Raw genomic sequence first — 22365 nt, forward strand, 5'->3', positions numbered from 1 at the left:
GAACATATTCACAGTCGTCATCTTGATTTAAGATGTAGTTGTTCGGCAGAGTAGAGCCAACGGCAAAATAACGGGAACGGGTTCGGTTTGGACATTAAAACAAGCGAGGGCAAACGCACCAAGCGTGGAAGCGGCGACACTTAAAACACGTAACGTTTGGCGATAACGTAAGTCTACATCTGTATTTACTATTTGTGCCACTTCTGGGAGTGTTGGTGATAGTTTCCTTGTTAGAAAGATGTGGAACATCATCAAAAGTATTTGGGAAGAAGAACTGCTGGGCGGTGCACTCTGCAGCCCAACACTGAAGATGTTTGGTTCTGGGCTGTGGTTTATATTTGTTAATGCAGATGAATAACCCAGACTGCGCAGTCAGAAAGATTAGTTTTTATTACTCTTTCCCGTTTCGACAGTGTAAATATTGCAGATTATATCAGGAAAAATACTGTTTTTCCAAAATGTAGCCTATCATTGATCTCTTTAGTAGGTATCACAGACACAAACAATAGTTAATTTAAGCACTGTTAACTGTGAGTTGATAGGGAAGCCTAAACTTGCAAGCTAGTATTATTATTATTTTTTTTACAAGCTTTTATGTGCTGCCTTTATAACTAAATGAAATGAATATCAAAGCCCAGCACTTGTTGCATAAGTTATTTAGGAAACATCCTGTGTGGAAGTCCCTTTCTGCAGCCTCACAGTGGGCGACTGCTGCAAGTTACAGGGTAGATGATGAAAGGGCAATTGTCCCAAATCTAACCCTCTACCCAAACATGGAAAGGCTTTGCACCATATTGCAGAAATAATGAATAATGTTTCCTTGTAATCTAACCTTGGACAATACTCCTTAGTCTATTGTCAGCTGTGTCGGTTATTTCAGCTGTTCTTGAAGGCGTTATGAGTGATAATGTGTCCTCTTACAAACTAGCAATCACCAATTCACACAAGCGCAATTATTTAGCTACACACTTCATTTTAATCTCCAGAATAATGTCTTAGATATTTACCCCTTTCATGGTTTGTATCCCACAGAAGATGGGATACAAACATTTGTCCCATTGTATCTGGCCTTGTTAATGTGTGCATGTCCCTCTGTCTTAGGCCGGCATCCTCTACTTCCATTTCCTGGCATCTGCAGATGCAGGAGGGGCCAGTGGAGAACTGAAATGAAAGAAGCAGCAAAGAGACAGGGATGAAGATGCTCTCCATGTTCCTTCCTGGACTTTCTGATCCATCACATTAGCTCAATTTAGGTGTTTTTTTATTTATTTCTTTTTTTTTGTCAAGACTAGACTGTGGAAAAGTAGCTATCACACATTTTTGTATTACCTCTTGCTTGTTGCCTGTCTTCTGGCTTCTTTGCAGAACACCAATACTTGCTACCACTCTTCTATAGACAGGCAGTTATTAGTTTATTGAAATCATGGCAAACATGTGCCCGTATGGCCGCTTTACCCACGCCGTGGTGCGGGGCATCCCAGAGACCTTTGGGAAAGCAGTGGGAGATGGTGGTAAGAACGGGGAGACCTCTGTGGACCTGGCCAAAGCTCAGCGTCAGTTTGGTTGCCTGACAGGAGCCCTAAGGCAGAAGGTGGGCCTGCAGCTGATCGAGATCCCCCCTGACCCCGAGCTGCCAGAGAGCTGGAGGATAGAGGATGTGGCAGTCATCCAGGGAGACACAGCGCTCATCACCAGGCCCTTCAAACAGCAGAGACGCAGTGAGGTAACACAGTGGAGAAGAAACTGGTCTTAGTTTAGCGATTTCTGCACCCTATCCTCTGATGATGCACTTAATCTTGCTTTGTGTGATAAAGGGCAGCAAGTAGTAGCCATTAGTTTCAGTTCTCATCAGTATGGTTTGAGAATGAACTTGCAGCAGATACTTCACTTGTTTAGATGGAATTTAGTTGCCTTTTGTTTTTTAAGTTTCATCTATGTCTCATGGTCCAAAAGATTTTTGTTGATAGTCGTTTATGCATATGTTTCATTTTGGAAACTCAACATCTGAGAATTGAGAGTAGACTGCTGAAAACAACCTTTTTAATACAAGAGACGACCAAACTCAAATTCCCCTTATCATGCCGTCCATGTTTTCTTTTGTTGTTTGTCCTTTATGTTGGATTTTGCAAAGCAATATGTTTTTTGCCAATCAAGTTGTCTTGGATGTCAGAGGTTCCTTAAAACTTTATTTTTGGGGTCTGCAATTTCATAATCATTACCCTAAAAATTCCTGCAAAGCATGATGAAATTTGTTACTAATTATAGGGGGAAAAGCGGTAGCAAATTAATAATTGGTTATGATTTATTTTACAGGTCTGTAATGAAAGTTCAAGTGGAAAGAACTGTGTAATTGTAGACGAAATAGGAATTTCATTAATAGAACAGCTCAATTACCCCCCACCCATTGTTCATTAGTTACTGGAAAGTTTATTGTTCATATTTTTGTGTACGTACCTACTCATTTTCTCTAAAATTATAACGTACCAAATTGCATAGTTCTTTGGAGGAAATAGAACCATTATTTAAAAAAAAAAAAAGCATTACAGAGGTTCCTTGAGTGCACCAATATCAAAAATCATTGTTTGTGCTTTGGAACTTGTTAGGCAGTAATGTGAAGTTTTGTTTGTGGGAGATAGATAGATAGTACAAACTGTAATGCGTAATGCATACACTGTCAACTTCTCATACTGAATGAAGTTGAGCATGAATGTGTTGCTCATGTTACTTGCTTCTCTTTGCTCCTCATCTTTCCAGGTGGAGGCAGTGAGGAGGGTGGTGTCAGAGCTGAACCTGACTGTGGTGGAGATGGGGGCTGAGGAGGGGGACTCTGGAGGGGCCACGCTGGAGGGCAGTGACATCCTCTTCACAGGGAGGGAGTTCTTTGTCGGCATCTCCTCCCACACCAATCACAGAGGGGCTGAAGTGCTGGCAGACACTTTCAGGGTAAGAGGCATGGAGATAAGATGTAACCGTGATGGAATCTCTACATGAAGCAGACAGATTACTTTTTAATAGTTTTTTGCTTGGGGTCTTTTGTCATGAATGCATGAGTCTGTAAGTAATAAAGGTTGTTAAAATGGGATGATATACCTAAAAAATACTGCCAGTCGTTGTTGCATGTTGCATGTATTGGTTATGGTATGAACTTCTGGCTCTTCTTAGTGCCAAGATGCTTGTCAGAAAATAAACCCAGCTGCCAAAGTGAGCAGGTGGCCATTTGCTGTGTTGCATTTGGGGAATTATTGTCTGTTAACAGTGATGAATGAGGTTGTTCTATTGGCCAAATAATGGAGGCCACACAGTGGGGCCCTCCAGCTCGACACAACCTACCTATAAGTATTGATTCCTCCACTTCTCTTAAGTGCATTTTACACACTTTGCTACTCCATAAAACGCACACACACTTTGCATCTACTTGTGTTAAATGTGCGTGTGTGTGTGTTGCGTGAGTCTGGTATGAATTAGTGTAGGTGGGAGGGCTCATGTGGTCAGAACGAGGGATGAAAGAGGACAACAATTTACATCCACTATATTGTGTTTCAAAATTGGTAACCCTAGCATTTTGCATGCTATACAATTGTCATTCATAAAATTCAATATTTTACATGTGATTTTTACATGTTTATAGCCACATATTTATCATTGTAATAATAACACTAAGTGGCAGTTATAGTGCAGCCTCAGCTTGAATCAAATCTTTGTATTTTTAGCCACGGAAGACAGTGTTGGTTGGTTAGTCCACCACTTTGGTCCAGACTGAAATATCTCAACTATTTGATGGATTGCCATGAGATTTGGTACAGATATTCATGGCGCCCAGAGGATGAATCCTGCTGACTTTGGTGATCCTCTGACTTTTCCTCTAGTGCCAGTATGAGGTTGAAGTTTGTGGTTTTCAGTGAAATGTCTATTGGATGGAATGCTATGATATTTAGTACACATTCATGTCCCCCTTCAAGATGAATTGTAATCACTTTGGTGATTCTCTGAAATTTCATCAGGTGACATTTTTAATTTGTCCAACACTTTGGTTTATGGCTAAATACCTTCCAAAATAACAATACCATCAGCCTCTGCTGTAATTTGTGTTTAGTGCCAGTTAAGCATGCTAAGAAACTAAACTAAGTTGGTGAATGTGAAACATTATATGTGCTAAACCTCCACATGTTAGCATTGTCATTGTCAGCTCGCTGACATTAGCATTTAACTCAAAGCACCACTGTGCCTAGATACAGCTTCACAGAGCTCCTGGCGTGGCTGTAGACTGTCCTGTAATTATAGCTATTTATTTGACAATACTGATGTTGGACACAGACGTATAATTTTCATTGAGGTAATTTATGACACCAAAACATTATTTTAATTAGGATTTCACCTCTGTTTTTTTTTAGGCTGTCTGGTATTATTCTACAGCAGCCACAGTACATTAAAAAAAGACAATTTTCATGTCACAACATCCCTACTATTTAAACGGGTTTTGTTTTTGTTTGTTTCCATCGAATGTTATTCTTGACAAGATGGAAAAGGCTCAGCAACAGTTTTTAGACCATGGGACAAAAAAACTTGAAATTTTAAAATACTTGTCTGTAAAACTGTTTCAGATTGGTCAGGCAGCAGGCTGTTACACTGCATGTTTTACAGACTAGCATCCCAAAGAAATGTTTTCCTTTTTTAATGCAGTTAAAGAAACAAATATTCACCAGCTTTGGTCAGAGATGAGCTAAAATGAGTTAAACCTTTTAACCTCCATCGGTTCAGGACTTTGCTGTTTCCACCGTCCCCGTCTGTGGTGGAGCCCGCTTGAGAAACATCTGTTCCATGGGAGGTCCAGACACAATCATCATCAGCAACAGCGATGGAGCCAAGAAGACACTCCGGGTAAGTGTATGTGTGTGCATGCGGTGTTAATAAATACAAAATAATATGCATTATTTTTAAAGGAATAGTTTGACATTTTTTGGAAGTACACTTACTCGCTTTCTCACTTTCCCAAAATGTGAAACTAGGTGTTCAGCCTTTATGCAAATTCACCAACACTGCAGCTAATATGTTACTTTAAAATGTACAAAAGCCTCATAAGTGATGGAAAAAAATGAAGGACAATCCCAAGCAAAATCCCAGAATGTGTTTTTGAATTCTGGATGAAGATTTGAGGGTGATTTTAATGATAAATATATTTGTATACTTTTTATATTCAAAAATATATGCAGTTAAATTTAAGATATTGTCATGAATATCCAAATCATTTATTAGCCAGGCCCTAGCATCTCTTTCCAGTCAATATCAACATTATTGTCTATCATACGGTTTCCCTTCTCTCTGTCCTAACGTGAACTGCTGAGGTCATATTAATAATAGCACTAATGTTGCCTTTGAGTCTGTGTGTAATGCGTGGTCTGCAATACGTGTATGTGTGGAGCAGTCAGGGTGGTGCACAGTAATATTAAGTGTGTGTTTGTCTCCAGATGATGGAACAGCTGACTGATCACCACTATGAAGTGCTTACTGTTCCAGAGGAATCGGCAGCAAACTGCATCTACATCAAAGGTCCGTCTAAACTGGACTTCCTGCTCCACCGGCCTGCAGAGGAATGTCCTGACAGCGTCTCTGTGAGTACAGCTGAGGATTTAGATTTTTATTTTATTTTTTATTCTCATCTTTGTTCAATTAAAGGATCATGGCAGCAGCATTTTATTTTGTCTTTGGCAATTTAATATTGCACTACCCTAATGCTGGGAGTATCGCAGGATATGTTGACCTTTTGCAGTTTTTTTTTCTTTTTTTTTTTTAAATCGGTTTCCTGACTTTAAGTCCCTAGTTTAGGTTAAGCTCCCAAAAACACTGGATCCTACAGTTCCACAATGCTACTCAACATATTTTTACTGCTGGGTAAACACCCACATCTGTCAACCTCCAAATAGACTTAAAAAGATTTGAAGGCTCAAATCCAATCCAAGATAATACTGAAAACATAATCAGGAACTGTTTTCACAGGTTAAGTAGTGCTAACCACATCAAGTAAACTGATCTTTATATGTAGAATCAGTGGATTACCCCTTTTATTATCCATGGAGAGTCTAAACCTACTAAACTAAACTTGCATTTGCTGTAGTCTCTTATACTTGTGTATATACTTTATGCTTCAGTTCAGTTTTTTTTTTTTTTTTTTTTTTAATAGTTATATAGATATAGCACAATATCCATCCATCCATCTTCGTCCGCTTATCCGGTATCGGGTCGCGGGGGGAGCAGCTCCAGCAGGGGACCCCAAACTTCCCTTTCCCGAGCAATATTAACCAGCTCCGACTGGGGATCCCGCGTTCCCAGGCCAGGTTGGAGATATAATCCCTCCATCTAGTCCTGGGTCTTCCCGAGGCCTCCTCCCAGCTGGACGTGCCTGGAACACCTCCCTAGGGAGGCGCCCAGGGGCATCCTTACCAGATGCCCGAACCACCTCAACTGGCTCCTTTCGACGCAAAGGAGCAGCGGCTCTACTCCGAGCTCCTCACGGATGACTGAGCTTCTCACCCTATCTCTAAGGGAGACGCCAGCCACCCTCCTGAGGAAACCCATTTCAGCCGCTTGTACCCTGGATCTCGTTCTTTCGGTCATGACCCAGCCTTCATGACCATAGGTGAGGGTAGGAACGAAAACTGACCGGTAGATCGAGAGCTTTGCCTTCTGGCTCAGCTCTCTTTTCGTCACAACGGTGCGATAGATTGAATGCAATACCGCACCCGCTACACCGATTCTCCGACCAATCTCCCACTCCATTGTCCCCTCACTCGCGAACAAAACCCCAAGGTACTTGAACTCCTTCACTTGGGGTAAGGACTCATTCCCTACCTGGAGTAGGCACTCCATCGGTTTCCTGCTGAGAACCATGGCCTCAGATTTAGAGGTGCTGATCCTCATCCCAACTGCTTCACTCTCGGCTGCGAACCGATCTAGTGAGTGCTGAAGGTCGCAGGCCGATGATGCCATCAGGACCACATCATCTGCAAAGAGCAGCGATGAGATCCCCAGCCCACCAAACCGCAACCCCTCCCCACCCTGACTACGCCTCGATATCCTGTCCGTAAATGCTACAAACAGGATTGGTGACAAAGCGCAGCCCTGGCGGAGGCCAACCCTCACCTGAAACGAGTCCGACTTACTACCGAGAACCCGGACACAGCTCTCGCTTTGGTTGTACAGAGATTGGATGGCCCTGAGAAGAGACCCCCTCACCCCATACTCCCGCAGCACCTCCCACAATATCTCCCGGGGGACCCGGTCATACGCCTTTTCCAGATCCACAAAACCCATTTAGACCGGTTGGGCATACTCCCAGGCTCCCTCCAGGATCCTTGCGAGAGTGAAGAGCTGGTCCGTTGTTCCACGACCAGGACGGAATCTGCATTGTTCCTCTTCAACCCGAGGTTCGACTATCGGCCGAACCCTCCTTTCCAGCAGCTTGGAGTAGACTTTACCAGGGAGGCTGAGAAGTGTGATACCCCTGTAATTGGCACACACCCTCTGGTCCCCCTTTTTAAAAAGGGGGACCACCACCCCGGTCTGCCACTCCTTTTGGCACCATGCAATGTTGAAGAGGCGTGTCAACCAGGACAGCCCCTCCACACCCAGAGCCTTGAGCATTTCTGGACGGATCTCGTCAATCCCAGGGGCCTTGCCACTGTGGAGTTGTTTAACTACATCAGTGACTTCCACCTGGGAAATTGACAATGATCCCCCATCATCCTCCAGCTCTGCCTCTAACATAGAGGGCGTATTAGTCGGATTCAGGAGTTCCTCAAAGTGCTCCTTCCACCGCCCTATTACCTCCTCAGTTGAGGTCAACGGTGTCCCATCCTTACTGTACACAGTTTGGATGGTTCCCCGCTTCCCCCTCCTGAGGTGGCGAAAAGTTTTCCAGAAGCACCTTGGTGCCGACTGAAAGTGCTTCTCCATGTCTTCTCCAAACTTCTCCCACACCCGCTGCTTTGCCTCTTTCACGGCAGAGGCTGCAGCCCTTTGGTACCCTGCAACCGCCTCCGGAGTCCTATGGGATAACCTATCCCGGAAAGACTCCTTCTTCAGTCGGACGGCTTCCCTGACCACCGGTGTCCACCACGGTGTTCGTGGGTTACCGCCCCTTAAGGCACCTAAGACCACAGCTCCTCGCCGCAGCTTCAGCAAGGGAAACTTTGAACATTGTCCACTCGGGTTCAATGCCCCCAGCCTCCACAGGGATGCACGAAAAGCTCCGCCGGAGGTGTGAGTTGAAAGTCTGTCGGACAGGGGCGTCCTCCAGACGTTCCCAATTTACCCGCACTACCCGAGAGTCTTCCCCCACCCCCTGACCCAACTCACCACCAGATGGTGATCGGTTGACAGCTCCGCCCCTCTCTTCACCCGAGTGTCCAAAACATACGGCCTCAGATCAGATGAAACGATTATAAAATCGATCATTGACCTTTGGCCTAGGGTGCTCTGGTACCACGTACACTTATGAGCATCCCTATGTTCGAACATGGTGTTTGTTATAGACAATCCATGACTAGCACAGAAGTCCAACAACAAACAACCACTCTGGTTTAGATCAGGGAGGCCGTTCCTCCCAATCACACCTCTCCATGTGTCTCCATCATTGCCCACGTGCGCGTTGAAGTCCCCCACTGGAGCCCCATGTAGGACTCCAGTCAAGGTCTCCAAAAATCTATCTATCTATCTATCTAATCACCACTTTAATGGCTTTTTTCGAAATGCTATACTGTGACTTTTTGGGACATACTATGACTTTTTATCACTTTTGACATACCTATACTATGACTGTTCTTAAAAAAAACTTTCCACTTTTGTTTAATACATTATTGGTATTATTCAACATTTCAATGAAATTTGTACTAATTAAAACCATTCCCCCTTTTCCAACTATTCTCACTACTTCACCTTCTTCTTACACAATTATGCCAGCAATCCAGTTTAGCTTTAGCTTTTCAGCATTTTCTAGTTCCGTTCTACAGAGCACTAACAATCAACTAACCCTAACTGACCCTTTTTAAGATATTAATCTTTAATGATTTCTGCTGGGAAAGTTGCATAAAGTTTATATGCCTACACATATCTGTGCATTGCTGTATAGCAAACACACAGTGGTGGACGAAGTAATCAGATCCTTATCTTGGGTAAAAATAATACACTCCCATTACAAGTTAGTCTTGCATTTAAAATGTATAATTAGGAAAAAATGACCTCTGTGACTGTTGTACTATATATTCGAGAAAACTTCAAACTACAAATGTCAAAATGGTCGTTAATTTTCTGTCAATCAATAATTTCAGCTCAACTTGTATATGTTAGTATTTTTTTAGAAGAAAGCATATTTTAAGTTATGTTTTGTATGTAAAACTCTGTAAATTAACTTACGTCAAATAACTATAGTGCAGTAAAAAGTACAGTATTTCCCTCAAATGGAATAGAAATATAAAGTAGCATGAAAAGAAAATAGTAAATAGTCACATTCCATCACTGCAAATGCAGTATTACACAAATTTGTGTAAAGGAAGGCCCAAACCTGGAGGTGAGATGATAAAATTCTCTACATTGAAATTACTTTGACTGATATACATTTTAGATGTCAGAGAAAATGCAGTCCACATTAAGTCACTTAAGTCTTTTTCCATCTTTTATTAACCAGTACTGTCTGAGATTAGTAAATTGTTCCCTTGCTCCCATCTGCAGGCCTTCCAGAAGCTACAAGACTACACCCTCCTGCCTACAGCCTGCAGCGAGGCCTCCAAACTGGGAGCATCCCTGTCTTCGCTTTGCCTCCTCATAAACCAAAAGCACACATATTTCTGAAAACACTAGCTATCAGTACGTACGCAGCATTTACCTGCGCACGTTCATTGTGGGGTGAAGGGGATTAGTCACTTTTTCCACAGATTAAAATTCCTGTCTATTTCGAGGGGGAAACATTGACACAGCACCTGCAAACTGAATTATAAAACCACTAAATGCTAGTGTACTTAACTTGCTAAGACAGAAATGTGAAATCAATGTTGGAAGTTTTTAATGTTAAAATGGCTAAAATAGAAATGTTTAAAATTGACACTTTCTTAACATAACTGCAAGCAACAGAAAATTTAAGACACTAAGACCTGCAGATTTAAACATTGTACCCAAATCCTCTGAAAGTATAATTACTGACACAATTACAGGACGTGTAGCTGCTCAGTATAGAAATGCAGAGTTTTAAAAACTGATTGTTTTAGCCTTCTTATGTGAATTTGTAGTAAGTTTAGTGAAGACAGTAGTTGGCTTGTGTAATCTGTCGGTTCACCGTTGTAACATGTGTAGAAGTGCATTAAAAAGAAATGACTCGCACCATCAGAAGAAATTTTGACATTTATTTGTTAGAAAGTTTGTTGTTTAACGGTTGGACTTTGCAACTCTCTCCAACTCGTCCTTCTTCTTGATGGCGTAAGAGTTAGATGAACCCTGAAATTAGGAGAAATTGGCTATTTAATATAAATCAATATAAACAGGACCAGAATTACTAACTGCATTGTGTTTCTCACCATCAGAAGGATGCAATAATAGGAATTATATTGTAGTGTTTATCAGAATCCTGTTATAAGTGGATACATTTACCTTAGCTGCATTGATCAGCTCATCAGCCAGGCACTCAGCGATGGTCTTGATGTTCCTGAAAGCAGCTTCTCTTGCTCCTGTGCACAGCAGCCAGATGGCCTACAAGACAAGAGAGCAGCAGATTAGGGACTGACAAATTAACTTTGGAATAAACACTGGCTGGTAGTGTAATGTATCTGAGTTGGTGATTGACTGGGCCACAGCAGACTACAGCCAATGAATAAGCAAAGATATTTCCTCTGCGAGCACTCTAGCACACCAGGGCAACGGGAAGTATCCAGGCGTGACTCTAGCCTCGCTTAGTGCACAGCATTTAAACTATTACAGTAATTGCGAATAAAAGCAATATTTGGGCACAATTAACTAATTTACCAGATATGTGAAAGCACAACACCTCATTTTGCCTGGTCTGAGGTACAAGGATTTTGTTGTAATGCCACATTAAATCAAAGATTAGCCCCAACCTTTAAGAAAAACATGTATTTAATGTAAATGAGTGGTGACCTGGTTGACTCTGCGGAGGGGTGACACATCCACAGCCTGCCTCCTGACGGTACCAGCACGGCCGATACGGGTGGAGTCCTCACGGGGTCCACTGTTGATGATTGCGTTCACCAAGACCTGGAGGGGATTCTGGGGACAACATTTAAGAAATTTCAATTAATGAACAACATGTTGCAACATAACAGCAAGGAAGATATCCAGGACACTGGATACCAACAGAAACCTGGCATGAAGTGAAGGTAATCTGCTCAATGTTGTGGTATGCCAACAGTAATCATTTTAAGTTATGCTCTGGTCTCTACTGTATTTCAGGTTTCACTTCATTGACATCTGTTGACAGTAACTTCTGCAATATGCACTACAATTTTTAAGTTTTGTTTAATTTACAAATCTGGGAATTTGACTATTTCAATAATACACAGATTATAAAAAAGGTATCATTAACAGTTTAGCAACTGTAGTCAGTTTTTTAAACTAGACTTAAAACTAGATGAAAATCAATTAATGTAATCTGCTCCAAAAAAATAAAAAGAGTACTGACTCTAGAGTCATAGTGAGAGAAACAAAGTGTCTCCCCTGTGCTTTCTGACCACAGCGAGAAGTCTATAGCAGGAAAAGTTAACCCTCTCCTTGATTTCATGTTTATAGAGAAGGAGAACCAGGTGTAGGGGGAAATTAAACTACCAAGCCAGGGCTGAGCAGCGTTCGTCACCGCAACGTGTAGTTACATTTTTCAAGAGGTGCACGTCAGGCCGTGTCTCCACCGACGTAGCCACGGCGTAAATTTTACGCAGAAGCATAGTTCACGCTTTAATCATGCTACACACACACTAAACAAGTGAGAATTGTAAAAGTTAGTGGCGCATACCTCTCCTGTCAGCAGGTGGATGATCTCGAAGGCGTGCTTGACAATGCGCACGGTCATCAGCTTCTTGCCGTTGTTGCGGCCGTGCATCATCATGGAGTTGGTCAGACGCTCCACGATGGGGCACTGGGCCTTACGGAAACGTTTGGCGGCATAACGTCCTCCAGAGTGTGGCAGGTACTTGGCGTACTTCTCTTTCACAGCAATGTAATCCTGCAGTGTACATAGTGCGTTTTAAACATCATGGTTTATACAGATTTTAACCCAGCATTGTTGAGGTACAGTATGTATGAAGATTAGGTGTGTCTGAGTTGGTGATTGACTGGGCCACAACAGACTACAGCCAATGAATAAGCAAAGACATTTCCTCTACGAGCACTCTAGCACACCAGGACAACAGGGCAGTGTCTAGGCGTGACTCTAGCCTCGATTAACACATCAAATACAAACAATTATTTCAGCAAATAAAGTTAAAGTAAAAAAAAACTGAAGCAATATTTAAAAGGGTGGAAAACAAAAACTTAGAAACTAAGATTTGTTTCAATCAATAGACATAAGCAGCAACTCCCTCTTGCTGGGTACCTGCAGGGAGATGTCATTGATCTGGACATCATCAGTGCTCCACTTCCCGAAGAGTTTGATCTCCGGGGACTCGGCCACAGCTGGGGCAGTCTCCCACTCAGTCACTGAGGATGAAAAAACAAACCGGTGGTCACTTCAAGCCAAGGAGAAAAAAAAAAAAATCGCATTACACTGCATTGTGTGCACCCCATCATTTCTGAAAAGATACATTTATATTTTAACAGATTTATATATATATAAAAAAAAAAAAAAGGGGGCTGGGAAATAACTTTCACGTCACATCAGGTTGTCTTAGGTTAACAAATGAGGCAGACATAGTTAGTGGTCTGGTTGATATTGATCACATTACGAAATACTGGATCCGTCATTGTCACATTTAATCAATTCTGAATATATTTGAACGTAACCTCAATTTAGATAGATATCTTAGCTACATTGCAAAGCTCTACCCGTTTTCATGGTAACTTGCCCGATGTTACGTAGCTACACACTATGATACGGATACCTAAATATATCTCTTTAGCATATAACACTTGAACAGAACATTATAATTCAATGTAAGGTCAGAACATCGGCGAAAACAGGGCCACATTTTCACAGCAGGGCCCGAGTTGAAGCCTGCTCCTCCAAAGTTAACGTAACGTTAGCAAACGGCCAGTAAGCCTGACAAGCTAGCAAACGCTTGAACAAAGGTGGTAATTTCTACTTTAAGAACGTGCCAATACTAAGTATGCTATCGCAACATTTAGTGAAATAAACTACTGAGATGTATTGAGGTAGCTGATTCACATGCCGCATCCACATGTGCTAAAAAGCTAGCCACAAGCTAACACTAAGCGCCGTTGTGCTCGTATGGAAATTCTTAGTACAAATAAAACAACATTACGGAAAACGGAGATGCTTATTTCTTATTTCTCGGACAACGGGAGTCAGTACCGCTACTAATTATCCAATAATAATCTTTTTGAAGACATATGAAGCGGGCAAAAGGTGAATTTTTCACTCACTTGTGTCTGCCGTTCTGTACCACACTTCTCTGAGACGGAAAAGGGCCTTTTCGAGGCGCCGCGTGCAGATATCCGGTGAGCTGGTGGGTTCCTTCCGGTGCGCAAAACTTGAAGGGAATTGTAGTCTTTTCTTTTAGAATGGTCTGACGCTAAAAGTGTGTAGTTTGGATGAATAAATATGCTAAAGAAGATGGAAAATAAGTTCTGTTTTTTTCTGTTGCTTTAGCTTGTTTTGTTTTTTTAATGTTCTTAACATTATTTTGTATCCTTATTCTGTCATAGCACTGTAAAATTATAATAATGTATTGATCGATATATAAGATAGACTATAAGATTTATGTTTCATGTTTTCATTCTCCCAACAATCAAAACAATCATTTTTTCAAGTAGGTATCCGGCTTAAATGTAATAACTATGGCAAAAATGAAAGCCCAATATTGATATTTAAGTTTCCAATATTAAATGAATTTGAATTGAATAACTATAATGATATTGTAAGACAATAATTGTGCATTATAAACATAAAATAATTGACATTTCTGACTTTTGATAAGTATCTCTTAAATGAAGTTAAAGAATTGCAGCAAAGATACAGTATATACCGACCAGTTGGAAAATAAAGTTGTCAAAAACTAACTGTAAATTTTAAATAGTAAAATAGCAAAACCAAATATAAACAATCCAAGTATAGCAGAAACATATACGTTGAAATAAGAAGAATAAAGAGTCAGTTAAGTCCAACTTTATTTTTTAAGATGGCAGGGTGTTTGCTGAATAGACAAAGACTATCTATTATACTATTGTAATAACTTAAGACAAAAAAGGTGTTCAAAACGGTCTTTTATTGAGGAATTAACATTTGAGACATTTTCACTCGCAGACCAAAAACTGTAGAAATTGTAGGATTGTAGTCAAAATAGTTATTTCTGAAAGTTTAAAAAAAATGACCATAACCACATTGACTGTTTTTAAAGCAAGAAAACTGAACAAAAAGAGGACATTCCCTTAAATCCATAGTTTATGTAGTTAAGTTAACTTGTACAACTAGCATACATTAAACAAAAGGATGCAACAATATTAAAATACTGCAAATCTAACAACTTTAAAACAGTTAAAATCATCCCATCTTCACCATTTTCCTTTTCTTTATCTGGTTAAACATTGTGCAAAGCATATGTATTTACCCATTAAAATTCACTTCTTGTTTATCACACAAAAGACATTTCCATTGCTTATCTTCTTTAAAGAAACATCTATAAAGTACATAAACATCCAATAAAATGCAATATAACAGTTAAGAGACAACAATCCCTTTTCCAACAAACAGACAATAATAAAGCTCAAAGGCCTGAGATATCTAAATGCGATGAGAGGTAAAGAGCGCCACGTACAATAGTCAGGTGGACAAGTAAACACTAAAATAGCACTGCCACTCTCCAGCCACTCTACATCCACCCCTCCATATCATTATTTTTAGCACCATCACTACAGAAGAGGCAGTGTGTCGTAGCACTTCGTATGGGACATGAAACACTGAGGCATGAGGGGAAACTTTAAGGCTTAATCTACTAAAGCTCCAAAGCACTGCATGATAATGACAATCATGATATTCACGATCAGATGTAGACACTAAAAAAACAAAGGAAAACATGCCCCCCCCCCCTTCGGGTTAAAAATAAAAGAATAAAAAGATATAAATTACTGGATCATAAGATGAGCACGGCATCGAGTTTCTACATGTAGACAAGATGAGAGAACGTTGCTCAGGCACTGTTGTGTTGTGTGGGGTTTTGAGGTATGTGTGACCAAAAACACACACAGACACACACATGGATATATATACTGTATGTATGCGGGCTCGCTTTCATACAAATAAAAAGGCGCACTCCACCAATTTTCTACGCAAGTTATTTCAGTTGTGAGGGACCAGTCAGGCTGTGAAAACCATAAAATATCTCTTAACCTCTGCTACATTGATTTTTGACCTCTCTTTTTAGTTTCTCTCTTATGGCTCACGTTAGGTCATGGCAGTTTTCTGCGGCGTTGCTATGACGACCAGCCACGCTCGCCTCAGGCTAAATCTGCAATGGAAAATGGAGGACGGGGACCCGCGGCTGTGTCGATTCGAGCCGAGTAGAGTCAAGCAGGTACCATGTAATGGAAAACGCCATTACAAGTCCCTATACTTTACTGAAATGCAATAATAAAGTGCTAGAGTGCTCCTTTAATGTCTGATTTGCTTTACCGTTTTATACTGTAATAACATAATAGCTAGTTAGTTACCTTTAGCAAGTTTATGGGAGCCTTCTCTTTTGTTGCTTCTGACAGTTTGTGCCTTGTGCTAATTTTCTGAGAAAGTACCTTCAGAAGACAAAGATGTGCTGGACTCAACAGCAGCAACACGGTTTAAAACAGATAATTAAAAGGACTAGTTTAACATTCTGGGAAATATGCTTATTCACTTTCTTTTCGAGTTTTAGTTCTCTAGAAGAAGATTGATACCACTCTTATGTCCATACAATAAATATGAGCCTACAGTCAGCAGCTGGTTAGCTTAGCTTAGCATAAAGACTGGAAACAGCATGTGTATCTCTGTGTGTGTGTGCATCTGTGTGTGCTGTAAATGAGTTTTGTTCTACACCAGCCACTTCTCCATGCACGTGTGAAACACTGTCTCATTCGAGTGCCAATACACATGTTGGACGCCGGGAACAGAACAGATGATCAGATCTCCACGAGCCGCCAGCGTCTTCAGACCGAAAACATCTCTTAAATACATCTGAAACAGAAAAAATAAATGATTTAGGCCTTGACCTTCTTTTTATTCTTCTTATCCTTAAAGTTTCACCCTTTTTACATATTTAAACTAGGTATATTATCCCAAGGCAATACACAACTGAAGGATGATTTGCTGCATTGGGATGGGAACCTCCAAACATCAGACATAAATGTGAAATGTTCCTGCTCACTACAAAGATCTTTAACTGGGACATTAGTAAAAGGTGAAATCTTTATTTTGTATGCTTCATTTATCTTGCAAAACAGGCTACAATGATAATCACGGCAAATTATTTCTGATGTAGGAAGGAAAGACTCTGTTGATGTCTGTTGATGTTTGGTACAAGCCTACATTTTGTACATTTGGACAAAAGACAAAGTTCTTTGTTTGCAATGAAACATATGTAAGAAGTTCTGTTCTTTTTTGATAAATCTTTGTTTCACCACTGCACGGTTATTATTGGCGTTTTAGAAGTATTAGCAACAATCACAAAAGGGCATTGAAATATACTATAAACAGTGTTGTATATGTGTGTCTGTTGTGTGATTTTCACTCACATCTTGGTGCTGCATCTCAACGACAGTCTCGTTGTCGTCATAAAATCCGAACTGACTAAATATCATGAGAGAAACAGAAGGAGAATAATGTGTGAGCATCACATGAGAGTCATCTGATAAGCCACAGTTAAATAAAAGCAAATCTAGCAGAGCCTAGTTATGTGTGAACTGAGCATAGAAAGTGTCATATTACATCGGGGGAGGGGGAGACTTTGTAAAAGCCACATTAGGTATGACTGAAAGTGGAAACTGGAAGAAATAATCCCTCAGCTGGAGCAGAGAAAAGAATGTAATGTCAACAAGTTTTTTTCTTAGGGGTTCAGAAGTGCATTAATAATACTCAATTAAATGAATTAACTCCGTTGTTTTAGAGGCATTTTAGCTAGAGGGTCAGTTCCATGGTACTGTGTGCCTCAAGTGTATATGGTAGAAAAATCTAAACATTTCATTGCACCCCAACGTTCACCATCAAACTGCGAAAATGACTCCGAAAAATAATTATAATGTGCTCATTCTTTTCAACAAGATCTCAAATATATCAAGGATTACCGCAAAATTGTTTTGTCTATAAAAAAGATTATTACCAGATCAAAAGACCACAAGTAGAAAAACTTCTTTTTATAGAATGTACAAGACTCACCTTGACTGCCAGGGAGTGATGACTCCATCGTCTGGTCCTCCGACCAACACCAGCTTTTTGATTTTGAGGAAGTTCTTCTTCCACTCTGAGATTGAGACATAAAACAGAGTGAATATATACTCAGGGGCCACTTACAACCTGTTGCTATCGAGTGCAACAGCTCTGCTATAAACTCTAGCTTAACCGGTTAAATCTCTGGACAAGGCACAGGCAAAGTTCTTCCTAATTGATTCACAGTCTCTTTTTAAGATGAAACCTGTATTTCTTTTTTTTTTTTTTATTGATTTTTCAGTGACATGACAAAATCAAGAGGTAACATTTCGGGAGTCAAAAGTGTCAAGTACGAAACCCATATTGAAGTGTTAATCAACTACACAAAGAAAAACTGTATTGTCCAAATATGCATCCTTGATGCAACAAAGTCTGTTATATACAGATAATATGATTTTTTTTCTTATCTACGTACATGCACTACAAGCAACAACGGCTACTATTATCTGCAGGTTTGGTCTGCGCCGCTTGTGTGCAACAGTTGTTTATTCCGGTTATCTTTTGTTATACTGTCATGGATTTGTCTGACATATTCTCATGTTGTGATGAAATCTATTTGTTTGTTTTCACTAAATATGGCCCCTTTGCCCTCTTGTATTTGGAGACAACAACCTTCTTTTACTCACTGATATTTGTTTATAGTCATAAGGTCAAAGTTACTGTTGCATCACAGAGATAAACAAAAACCCACTAATAAATTCACGAAATTTATGGATGAGTTTTAAGTGTGGTTTATACTTCTGCGAAAATCTATGGCGTGGCTACGTACATAGGTACGTGGAGACACGGACCTAGGCTGGACCCTATGCCGTGCACATCTCGAAAAATATAACACGTCACGGCAACGCACATTGTGCCTTGGCAGCATTGAATTTCCCCTACCCATTTCCTGGTTCTCCTTCTCCATAAACAACATAAAATCAAAGAGAGGGTTAACTTTTCCTGCTATAGATTTCCCACCCTGGTCAGAAAACAGGGGAGACACTTTGTTTCTCTCACTATGACTTTAGAGTCGCTATCGCTCCGAAGCTAATCATAGTCACTCTCTCACTTCTCCCTCGCTCTACCATACACTCCCTACACAAACATATGCCGGCTCGACGCACACACCAGTGCACAAGTATAAACTTCAGGCCACTTACGTAGGCTACGGCGAAAGCTCTGCGTGGAGCCTCCGCAGAACCATAAATCATGCTTTACCCTCAAGGAATGTGCTGACCTGTTGAATTTGGATTGGGTCTTTCGCTGTTGAGCAGAGCCAAATAATCACTGCTGTTCACGTACAGGTCTCTGTGGTGGGGGTCTGGAGGAGGAGGACAAACAACCAGTATCTCAAAACATTGGTTTATGAAGCTCTCTTATACTAAATCTCTTGTCTTTGAATCTGATATAATCTACACTGCATATCTAATTTTCAGGTTTGACAAACTATGGAATACAAATGACTCTCACCATTCCAGTAGTTGCAGATGGAGATCCTCTGACCTACTGACGTGTAGCAGAGGTGGAAGAGGTTGGACTTCACAAACTGTGGGAAGAGGTATCTCAAGTAGTCTGTGTCTGAAGAGAAAACCAAAAGTTAAGAGCAGGACAAAGAACAAGTTTGAGAGATGGAGAGAAAAAAAAAAAAAAAAACTTTCTTCCCATGGTAAATCTGCAATAACAGATTTTTTTGACCACTTGACGGCAGCGGAAACAATTTCAGAACACAACACTGACATATCATCTTTTAAGTTAATGTGGTAAACTTGTTATCAGTTTCTTTTTTATACATCCAGCACTTATGGAGCAAAAATAATCATTAATCCGGAGTCGTCCTTCTGTCAATATGATGAATGTAAGTCTAATATTCACTCTCTTTTAGCCCTGTTTTTGATCTCTACCAACTCCTTTCTGGCCGTAGGTAAATCTTCTAAAACAAGCGAACCCTTTTACATTATGATGCTGTTTTTACATTGTCAGTTGATACATTCTTATTTAAAGAATATCGATTATATGTGCTTTAAATATAATCACGTATTCAGCCTTTGAAATTGAACCCACCTCCATATTGCCCAGCCTGAGGTGAGGACAGAGAGATGAAAGATTGGACGTTGTGGTCAGAGAGAGTGGAGAGGATTCCTCTGCAAACCAGCCCACCTGTGATTTAAAAAAAAAAAAAAAAATGTATCAGTTTTTTTACCTGCTTGACCAACAGTCAAAAACCTGAAGATATTCAATCACATAAGAAAAATTAAAGCTTAGTATACTCATAATTTAAAAGCTGGAATGAGGAAATGTTTAGCATTTCTGCCTCAGAAAAGTTTTTAATCTTCGATGAACTAATCAAATAATCGACTAGTTGTTTGTATCATATTAATTGCAACGTACTGTAAAGACTACACACCATTGATTTTTTTTCACATTCATGTTCTTGAAAATATATTTCAGTTTGTTGTTCAGTATAGCATGAGCTACAATCTATAAAAACATGAAAAATGACAACAACAAAACTTTGAAATCTAAAGTTCCTCATATAAATACTAAACATTCGAGGTAGCAGGTTGGCAACAATTGTCCATGAATAATTTAAATGTATGCTGGGCAAAGAAAGAAAAAACTAATTTCTTCCCCTGGTTTTTACAAACTGGAACATTTAGCAGTTTGAATTACAAGCTGCTGGCTGGGAATTTCCATCTCCTGACTGGGGCAGAATTCCAAGAGTCATAAAAAATATATATATCCAGTGAATAAAACTAACAGAAGCCCCATCTTTTAAATACAAGTGTGAAATATTTACAATTTACAGAATACAATGTCACCCTGAGGTCAGTTATTGGAAAAATAACATACATTCCAAGACTGTTTTATAATCTTGAGCAAATACCACATTGATGTCTCTATTTTACTTTCACAAATGCTTTCACAGACCTTGAGAGTAGCAGATAAAGTGCACCCCGTCTTCTGCGTTTTGCATTATTGGGTAAATAGCTGCCTTGAATCCTTCCACCTGCTTCCACATGGGCTGCAGGCTGGCACTTCTGTCAAACAAGTCGATGACTGTCACATTTGTTCCAGGATGAGACTGCAGGAGAGAGAAAAAGATGGTTTCACTTTATAAACAGGGTGTACTGGGCTTGTAGGGAGGGACTGTGTTTAAGTAATTCCTCATATTGTTGCATGAAGCGTCAAAGACAAGAAACAGCACGCTAACCTCAACATTAAAAGCAACAGCAGCAAGGAAAACCAGACCTACTGTTACAAACAAAGGTCTGTGGGTATGTTAGCTACTAATTGATCAGGATGTGCTTTAAATATTGATGATTCATTACAGGCTGTTTGGTAAGAAGGCAGGGGTGCAGACTAACTGAAGCAGACAGAGCCAGATCTGAATTTCCGCTTTTGATTTTTTACTTTTCCTCCAGTAATTTGTTTAGTCTGGTTTCAGTCATTAGCTTCCACTACAGCAGAGGGGAAAAGAGGAACTTACTCTAGGTTTAACCTTGCCGTATTTCCCACAAAAACTTCACCACATCCTCAACTCAATCAGGTTAGAATCTGTGTGTCGGTTTCAAAAGGGTGTGTGAGTGAATAAGATAATTCAAGAAGTAAAGCTGGACAGGGCACATTTCACTGTGCATTACCACAGACAACTTTACTAAATAAAACCTCCTGCACACAGCCATAATTCCCACCGATTTAATGTACCAAAAAGTTGCTGTAGGAATAATGCAGACTAGTTAAATTTAGATAATCTTCTGACTCTACCAAGTTGACTAGTGTGGCAGTATACATGCTACATGGTGCAGGTCAACGCTTTGCTGATAACGTGGTGATGATATAAGCTGTAAGGCCTCTGCAGTGTAAAATGTATGGTCAACCCCTATTATTTGCTCCAAAATATCTACAAAACAACAACATTGAAACGGTCTCTCTTTATTCCGACCCCTTACCTCGTTAATGAACCGCTGTAAATGTATAAACTCCCCTGAGCTGTCGAACAAACCGTGCACTATGATCACCGGCTTGTACCCGACCACCGCAGCCCAGAGACACGCACCGAGCAGCGGATACAGGAGCCCGGCCGTCCCGCTGCTCCTCCTCCTCCGGCTTGACAAAGCAGAATGGGAGTCCTTCATCATGACTCAAAACAATTTAAAAATAAACACTTAAAGGTTTCCTAAATTAAAGAGATTGCTAAATAAAATAAAAACATAAAATCTTGATGTTTGGCTAATGTGCTATCATCTTCATGTCCATTTCTTTTTCCAAGCTGGGGTACAAAAGAGCCAAATGTCAGCTGTTCAGTGTCCCTAAAGTATCCTGTTTTACACCTACACTGTATGTTTTATTTCTTAATAACACTTCGACGAAAACACTACATCAGCTGCTAAACTTTGCTTTGGTTTCTTTTGTTTGTTCCGGTTTTAAATTAAACGTGATGCGGCCGCTGTTGACGTAATTTCCGGTTTCAGCTTGTCCAATCAGCAGCGTGGACACAGACTCTTGGCTCGGCTTCGAGTTGGTTGCGTTAATTTAATCAAAGATCCTAAACCGTTGTTGACCGTCTCTGATATAATACATCCATGTTCAGTCGGGCCGAGCAACGCCCCTTAGCTGTGATATTTCATTTTATCAAGTCACTTATTAGTAATAGCTATTCACAATATTTTTTTTAATTATCTTATTTAATCAGGACAGTTAGTCCAGTGTTTAGAATAAATAAATAAAAATCAAAAATGTACCCTCTTTAAAATATTTTTCAG

General features: G+C 40.3%; 3 protein-coding genes and 2 non-coding genes across 5 annotated transcripts; 1 reads left to right on the plus strand and 4 right to left on the minus strand.

Annotated features, from left to right (window-relative positions):
• ddah2 (DDAH family member 2, ADMA-independent) lies at positions 1-10374 on the plus strand. The gene is made up of 6 exons (XM_028597466.1): positions 1-167; positions 1102-1723; positions 2755-2943; positions 4759-4878; positions 5466-5609; positions 9724-10374. Exons 2-6 carry the CDS (start codon positions 1424-1426, stop codon positions 9841-9843), a joined length of 873 nt encoding a protein of 290 aa, XP_028453267.1. The 5' UTR covers positions 1-167; positions 1102-1423; the 3' UTR covers positions 9844-10374.
• Positions 10372-13718, minus strand: rps5 (ribosomal protein S5). Its single transcript, XM_028597467.1, has 6 exons — positions 13594-13718; positions 12587-12690; positions 12008-12217; positions 11140-11268; positions 10636-10734; positions 10372-10482 (listed from the first exon to the last, which is right to left on the minus strand). Coding segments are annotated over exons 1-6 (612 nt in total). The 5' UTR covers positions 13595-13718; the 3' UTR covers positions 10372-10413.
• LOC114568850 (small nucleolar RNA SNORA3/SNORA45 family) lies at positions 10804-10935 on the minus strand. Its single transcript, XR_003694347.1, has one exon. It is a non-coding gene; the product is annotated as a small nucleolar RNA SNORA3/SNORA45 family (small nucleolar RNA).
• On the minus strand, positions 12303-12435 carry LOC114568851 (small nucleolar RNA SNORA3/SNORA45 family). The gene has a single exon (XR_003694348.1). It is a non-coding gene; the product is annotated as a small nucleolar RNA SNORA3/SNORA45 family (small nucleolar RNA).
• A 697-nt stretch (positions 13719-14415) lies between the features above and the next one.
• ppt2b (palmitoyl-protein thioesterase 2b) lies at positions 14416-22031 on the minus strand. Its single transcript, XM_028597312.1, has 8 exons — positions 21553-22031; positions 20531-20684; positions 19664-19759; positions 19073-19180; positions 18840-18923; positions 17570-17654; positions 16930-16984; positions 14416-16372 (listed from the first exon to the last, which is right to left on the minus strand). Exons 1-8 carry the CDS (start codon positions 21739-21741, stop codon positions 16229-16231), a joined length of 915 nt encoding a protein of 304 aa, XP_028453113.1. The 5' UTR covers positions 21742-22031; the 3' UTR covers positions 14416-16228.
• Between the last annotated feature and the right edge of the window lie 334 nt (positions 22032-22365).

This window comes from Perca flavescens, chromosome 14 (assembly GCF_004354835.1).
Source record: "Perca flavescens isolate YP-PL-M2 chromosome 14, PFLA_1.0, whole genome shotgun sequence".
Taxonomy (NCBI): Eukaryota; Metazoa; Chordata; class Actinopteri; order Perciformes; family Percidae; genus Perca; species Perca flavescens.